We start from the raw sequence: 7,716 nt of genomic DNA on the forward strand, positions 1-7,716 counted from the left end.
AGCACCCAAAATTCCGGGCTCCACCATCCCAAATTCCCAGAGACTGTCCCTGGGCTCCACCATCCTGAATTCCCAGCAATTATCCCCAAGCTCCAGCACCCCAAACTCCCAGTGCCTGTCCCTGGGTTCCAGCACCCCAAACTCCCAGTGCCTGTCCCAGCAGGAGCTCCCAGTTTAATCAGCCCCAGCCCCAGCTCTCCGCCCAGTTTGGGGCCGTTTGGGTAAAACCCGGCGGCAGCTGCGGCACTCGGGGATCACCGGTGGGGACAGCCAGTCCTGGATGTCCCAGCCCTTCCCTTGGCCAGGCACAGCAAGGCACTGACCCAGGTAAGGCTCAGGCAGCTGAGAAAAACCAGAAGAAGGTTTTCCAACCCTCCTTCACCTCTGCAGCCCAAAGGAATTGGGGGAAATTCAGTATTTTCCCACATTCCGTTCCTGCGGGGTGTGTGGGGAGCAGAACGTGGCAGGGCTGGGTCACATCTAAAGCAGAGCTGGATTTGGGTCAGTTTCCAGCTGTTTCCTGGTCTGTGGGTACCTTGAGAGTGCCATAAATTGTCAGGTGAAGGAATTGTTGGTTGGATGTTTGTTCCTTGGTGAGGTGGGAATTTGGCATTCCCAAGCACGGGGTGGTGACAACAATCACAATTAGCTAATTAGCTGAGCGTGCAGCAGAGTGTTAATTGTGAGCTGCAATCCAAGCAGAGCCTGTGGAGGTCAGTCCCATCCCCTATTCCCCATTTCCCTGGCTCAGGGACTGCTCCTCCTGCATTCCTAAACCCCAAACCTTCCCAGGTGCATTTTGTGCCCGTGCTGACAGCTCAGAACCGCTCTGCTGGCAGCTCCTGCTGCCATTCCTGACGAATCTTAATGGGGGTTTCATTCCTGCCTGGATCCTGAGGGAAGGGGAATTTGGGGAGGATGGAAGAGTGGCAGGTTTGGAGCTCTGCAGGGGAAGATGCACGACAGACACTGAATTCTGGATGTGTCCTGGTCTTACCCTGCACTGTGTGGGAACATTTTTATTATAAAAGAAAATTTCCCTTGGTTTTGTACAAAAGGAAGTTGGTGAACAAATTCAGAACCTCCCCCTGTGCAAAGGTGAGAGTTCTCTCTGCTGTGGGTTCCTGGAAGGATTTTTCTGTCACAGACCTCTTTTAAAATAGAAATTAAAACAGAAATCCACGTTGAAAAATCATGGGGAAGTCTGGATGGAGTTTGGGTTTCCATCCTGAGGGCAGCAGAGAAGGGGGAGCAGCTCCAGGAGGCACCTGCCAGCCCCAGGAGCAGGGATGGGGACAGCCCTCACACCAGGATATTGCAGGGAGCTGTGAAAGAGTGGGAAAATCAGGGGGGGAAACATCCCAGACAGGAATAATCCCCATTCCAGAGAGGGCTGAACACATTCAATCCTTTCCATCTGCCTCAGGGGCTGAAGTGGGATGTGGAATTAAAGGATGGAAGTAGGGAAAAAGTCCTTTAAAAGTGATGCTGTGATTTTGCTCTTAACTTAGAGCAGGAAAAAAGCAGTCTCAAGCCCCTGAGGGAGGATGTGGGCTTACACCGTGGGCTTCACTGTCCTGCCCCACGTTGGAGGATTCCTTGGCTGGTTCCTGAACAGGAAGGAGATCCCAGAGTGGTATGAGAAGCTGAAAAAACCTTCCTGGTGCCCGTCCCGCAGAGTGTTCCCTGTGGCCTGGACCATGCTGTACACGGGCATGGGGTGAGTGTCCTGCTGTCCTGCTGTCCTGCTGGCCCTGGAACAGCCCTGAGCCCTGCCAGGCTCTGTCTCAGCTCTGGGGTGTCCTGTCCTGCCAGGTGTGACCCTGCCAGGTGTGACCCTGTCCCAGTCAGCTGTGACCCTGCCAGGTGTGACCCTGCCAGGTGTGACCCTGCCAGGTGTGACCCCGTCCCTGCCAGGTGTGACCCTGCCACGTGTGACCCAGCCAGGTGTGAGCCTGGCACGCTGCTGGCAGGGACACAGCCTGGGGGGATGCCACCACCAGCACTGGGCAGGGGCCAGGAGCCACTTTGGTGGGACAGGGGAGGTTTGGGAGGGACAGGGAATTGTGGAATGAAATCATGGAACAGCCCCAGCTGCAAGGGGATCATCCAGTGCAGCTCCTGGCCCTGCACAGACATCCCAAAATCCCACCCTAGGCATCCCTGGAGAAGTGTCCAAACTCTCCTGGAGCAGCCTCGGGGCTGTGCCCACTCCCTGGGGAGCCTGGGCAGTGCCAGCACCCTCTGGGGGAAGAACTTCCCCTGATCCCAGTACCTGACCTGGACCCTGCTGTGCTGCCAGTCTCTGCTGGGGCAAACACAGGCACAGGAGGGGCTCTGTGCCTGCCCAGGGTGGCACTAACAGGGGTCCCTCCTCACAGCTACGCCTCCTACCTGGTGTGGAACGACCTGGGGGGCTGCAGCAGCAAGGCCATCGTGCCCCTGGGGCTCTACGGGGCTCAGCTGGTGCTCAACTGGGCATGGCCACCCTTGTTCTTCGGTGCCCACAACCTGAACATGGTAAGGGGGCTTTGGGGTGCTTTGGGGTGCTTTGGGGCCGTGCTGAGGGGAATGCTGTGGGAATTTGGGGCTGCAGCCACTCCTGCCCACACACAAGGGTATCAGCTTGGCCAGCCCCGCTGCGATAGCCGGGGTGGGGAGCGGGGCTGGGCACTGCCAGGGCTGCACCCCCCAGTTAAGGGTCGGGGCTGGGAGATAAAGCCCTTTGTGGGGTCACACCCTGAGTGACAACAGCACTGTCACATCCTCGCGGGGAGCAGCTCCCGGGGCTTTATCGGGCACAGCCAGGGCGGGGCTGGGCAGTGCCACACCCGGGCTGGGCCGCCGGGCTCTGCTCAGGTGCCAAGGGCCGAGGGGGCACAGGCACAGCTGGGGATTGGTGTTTCCACCTGGATTTTGTCACTCTGGGGGTGAAAGGTGCAGCTGGAGGGTTTGTTCAGCAGCCACTGTCAGGAGCAGGTTGTGTCAGCAAAGGGGACACTGGCCACGAGCAGGGTGGGATTCCATAATGAGCAGAGATGAGCACATTAATTAATTACTTGTGGTGTCACACAGGTGTCACTTATCAGAGCCCAGAGACAATATTGGGGGTCGGGGTCTCTCCAGTGCCAGCCCCCACCCCTGTCCCACTTCCCCAGGTATTTTGGAAAGTTTGTTCAGTGGCCACAGCCATGAGCAGGTTGTGTCAGCAAAGGGGACACTGGCCACGAGCCTGGTGTTCATCTGCAGGATTCCATAATGAGCAGAGCACATTAATTAGTGTGGGCTCGTGGTGTGACACACTCAGGTGTGAGCAGAGCCCATCCTGGGGGTTGGGATCTCTCCAGTGCCAGCCCCCATCCCTGTGCCACTTCCCCACCTGTACCTGGGTACTTTGGGGAGTTTGTTCAGTGGCCACCAGCACGAGCAGGTTGTGCCAGCAAAGGGGACACTGAGCCTGGTGTTCATCTGTGGGATTCCATAATGAGCAGAGATGAGCACATTAATTACTCTTGGTGTCACACAGGTGTCACTGATCAGAGCCCAGGGACAATATTGGGGGTCGGGGTCTCTCCAGTGCCAGCTCCCCCACCCCTGCCCCAGCTCCCCCCGGCTCCGGGCCATCCTGGCAGCCCAGGGCGGGGCCGTGCCGCGTTGCCCAGCCCGGGCTGAGCCCTGTCCCCCTGCCGCAGGCTGTGATCGATGTGCTGTGCCTGGACGGGCTGGCGCTGGGCACGCTGTGCTCCTGGTACCGCATCAACCGGCTGGCAGCGCTGCTGCTGCTGCCCTACCTGGGCTGGCTGGCCATGGCCACCTGCCTCACCATCCGCATCTGGAAGGACAACCCCCAGCAGAAGTCGGGCAAGAGCGACTAAAATCCTTTTTTGTGTTGTTAACTGGCCTGAGGTGAATGGAATTTTCGGGGAAAAAAAAAGTGTGTTCACTTCGTTCCCCGCCGAGGGGGAGAGAGAAATGATGCATGTGACTTTATCTTGTTAGAAGGCTAATTAATTACTTCATTTTATATTATTATTATTCTATATTACATTACATTTAAATTGAATCTGCTAAGCACTCAATTCTGGAAACAAAACACCGTCACTGTGGGGAAACAAACACCATCACTGTGGGTGAAACAAACACCATCACTGTGATGAAACAAACACCATCACTGTGGGTGAACAATCCCCATCCTGCATTCTACTTTTGCACAAAGTACAGCAAATGATAAGAATTGTTTTTCCTTTCTCTGAGGCTCAGAGGATGTGAAACCCCCCCAGAAATATTCTTGGGGAGAATTGTGCCTTGCTTTTCTCTGGGAAGAGAGATGTGGCTGCAGAGGTGAACTGAGCTGTAACAATTTCAGGGGTTCCTTTTGGGATTTGCCTCCTCCTCCTCCTCCTCCTCCTCCTCCTCCTCCTCCTCCTCCTCCTCCTCCTCCTCCTCCTCCCAGCTCCATGGGGAGAGGTTTGCACCATTCCTTCCATTAATGGGATTTTCTCCAGCAGGTTTGGGGGCTCCAACTGATTTTTCAACGTGGGTTTCTATTATAATATCTGAACCCACAGCAGAGAGAACTCTCACCTTTGCACAGGGGGAGGTTCTGGATTTTTTCACCAACTTCCTTTTGTACAAAACCAAGGGAAATTTTCATTTATAATAAAAATGTTCCCACACAGTGCAGGGTAAGACCAGGACACATCCAGAATTCAGTGTCTGTCGTGCATCTTCCCCTGCAGAGCTCCAAACCTGCCCCTCTTCCCTCCTCCCCAAATGGCACCAGGTCAAATTCCAGCAGTCAATTATTACCTGGAATAATTCAGGCTGGGAACCCCTCACCACCATCCCCCAGAGCAGAGCTTGGGCACACACCTGGCAAATCCCATCTCCTCTGCTGGGACCAAACCAAAATGGCCTTCACCTCTGCACACCCATTTTTTAAAGAACTTACTTGATTTGGTTCTATTTTTTTTAATAAATGGATCTTTTTTTTAAGAAATGACTTGATTTTAAAAAAAATATATATTACTTGGTTTCTTAAAAGAAATAACTTGATTTTTAAAAGCAATTACTTGATTTTAAAATATATATATATTACTTGATTTTTAAAAAGAAATTACTTGATTTTTTAAAGAAATTACTTGTTTTTTGTTAAGAACTTAATTTTTTTAATTACTTGATTTTTTAAGAAAATACTTGATTATTAAAAAGAAAATTCTCCTTTTTTTTTTTTGCTCTTTCTGCTGTTGCTTCGTGTTCCTGTGTGCCCCAGTTTGTTTCAGCTCTTTATCTGGCAGCAGGGCTGGGTCTTGCTCTGCTGCTGGCTGGAGATTGGGCTCTGCCTCCTGTTTGGGGAGCATCCCACCCCTTCCCCTGCCTGCAATGAGCAGCCCCCAGGAGGAAATTCCTCTCTCCCACCTCCTTGGTCCATCCCTCAGCAGAGCTGAAAAGCTCACAGCAGTGCCTTTGAAGAAAACTTCATTTTGTTCTTTTTCTTTTCAGCTCAGAGTATGTCAAATTGGTGAGCCTGCTCCCACTGCCTGGAAGGCTGTAATTAATTAAATAATTAGCAAAAAAGCAGGTGCCTCATCCTGGAGCATTTCCTTGCCATTATTAATCAGGAAAGGTTAAAATCACAGGAATTCCAAAGGAATGGGATGGAATCAGGCACAAGGGACTCATCCTTGTGTCCCCCTTTCCCTGGACAAGCTCTGCTGTCTCCAGACAGAATTCACATTTTTAAAAGCACTAAATGTAAAGAGAAGGGACACATGGATCTTCTTCCTGGCACTGGCTGTAATCAGGGCTGTAATTAATTTGGGCTCTAATTGGGGCTGTAATGAGGGGGTGGGAGGGCTAAGCTGGGGCTGTAACATAAATTGGATTTGCTTTGAATAAAACAAGCTGTTGGTTCTTTGGAGAATAAAGAAATGAATAAATCCGAGTTCTTCTGGCTGGACTGGTTTGGGGTGAGGCTCCCAAAAGCTCCAGGGAAGGGATTTGGGAGGTGGATTCATTCCTGGGTGGGTTTGGAAGCCAAAAGGTGCCCAAGGTCCCTCCTTGGGGACACCCAGCCTTGGGGACATCCCTGTGACAGGCTCCTCTGTGCCACCAGCCCAGCTGTGAGGGGAGCAGGACAATTCCTGCCTCTGGGACCCCCCTGGCCCCCACCCAGCTGGGCTTTGGGAGATGCTGAACATTCCTGGATCCAGCCTGGGCTCAGCACCACTGAGACACAAAGCCCAGGAGCTGGCAGCACCTGGAATCTGTAACATTCCTTATAAAATTTGCTGATTCTGTCACTTTGATCCATTGTTTCCCCCCCTGGCTCGGGATTTCTCTCCCCAGGGCTGTGTGTCCAAGGGAAAAGCTGCAGGAAAAGCCTGGGAGCAGGAGCAGCCCCACAAAGCAGCACTGGTGACATCAAAAACTGCTGGAAATAAAAAGAAATAAGAAAAGAAATCCTCTAACACTTCAGGGCTTTTTTTTTCTGTGATACCACTGCTCTTCTTTACAGCTTCTGTGTCTCCCAGGAAGTCCCTCCTGCCAAAGGACAAATGTAAATTATTTCTCCCTCAAATGAAGGTGGGGTCTGGCTGCTCGTTGGATTTGGGGGAGTTCAGGGTGATTTTGGCTCTGCCCATCCTGTCCTCAGGGAACAGGGACGAGCAGAGCCATCCAGGGAAGGCAGGAGGGATTAAAGGAGCCTTTATCTCCTCTTGGAAAGGGGAGAGAATTATTTAAATCTCATTTGAATTGATGGCTCTAGATCTGGCTCATACCTGCGACTCTTTAATAACATTTCCAATTAAATAGATGAATGCATATTTGATCAGCTTTCATAAATTGGGTCGATTTACTCTTCCCACTTCTTTCTGCAGGCAAAGGAAAATCTGAAATTAATATGAATAGATTTTTTCTGTGTGTGCCCTCCCCACTTTCCCAGCTGCTGGGACTGGCTGACTTGTTCTTGTTTTCCTTCCAGTTTCTCCTCCTCCCAGCCCACCTGTAAGTGCTGAAGGAGCTTTTCTTTGCCTCTTGCCTCTTCTCACAGGCAGCAAAAATAGCAAATATTCCTCCCTGTGCTATCCAGAGCAACCTGAAATCAATTGGGAAAATTAAATTCAGTGAGACACCCTCCTGTATTAATATTTAAAGCATCATTTGGTGCATTTGCTGTTTAAACAGATACACTGAACCCCCTTGCATAAAAATAACTTTAATGACATTTCAAAGTCATCTGGAGGGTTTCTTGCCCAGACTGTGCAGCACAGCCCCAAAGCAGCCTTGGTTTCACAGAATCCTGGAATTCTGGAATGGTTTGGGATGGAAGGGAACGAAAGGAACACCTCCCACTGTCCCAGGTTGGGTCAAGCCCTGTCCAAGCTCATGTTTGTCCAGCCCCAACCCCAGATTTGCCTTTGGAATGGGCAAATCCTCTCCTTTATTTTTATTTTTACCTTTCCTTTCCTTTCCCCTTTTCCCTTTCCCCTTTCCTCTTTTCCATTTCCTTTCCCCTTCTTTCCTTCTCCCCTTTTTCTTCCCCCCTTTTTCCTTCCCCCCTTTTTCCTCTCCCCCTCTCACCCCACAGCTCTCCCAGCCTTGCTGCAGCTCTCCCTGATTTCCCTCCCTGGAGCTGTCCAAGCCCCACCCAGGGTTTGTCACCTCCGTGCAGGTGACCCAGCTCTGGTGCTGCAGGACACGAATTCCTGTGCT

General features: G+C 51.8%; 1 protein-coding gene across 1 annotated transcript; it reads left to right on the plus strand.

The window, feature by feature from the left end:
* The first annotated feature begins 211 nt into the window (after positions 1 to 211).
* On the plus strand, positions 212 to 4,470 carry TSPO2 (translocator protein 2). Its single transcript, XM_059867871.1, has 4 exons — positions 212 to 327; positions 1,512 to 1,720; positions 2,382 to 2,520; positions 3,693 to 4,470. The coding sequence occupies exons 2-4, from the start codon at positions 1,548 to 1,550 to the stop codon at positions 3,873 to 3,875; spliced, it is 495 nt and encodes a 164-aa protein (XP_059723854.1). The 5' UTR covers positions 212 to 327; positions 1,512 to 1,547; the 3' UTR covers positions 3,876 to 4,470.
* The last annotated feature ends 3,246 nt before the right edge of the window (positions 4,471 to 7,716 follow it).

This window comes from Haemorhous mexicanus, chromosome 25 (assembly GCF_027477595.1).
Source record: "Haemorhous mexicanus isolate bHaeMex1 chromosome 25, bHaeMex1.pri, whole genome shotgun sequence".
Lineage (NCBI taxonomy): Eukaryota > Metazoa > Chordata > Aves > Passeriformes > Fringillidae > Haemorhous > Haemorhous mexicanus.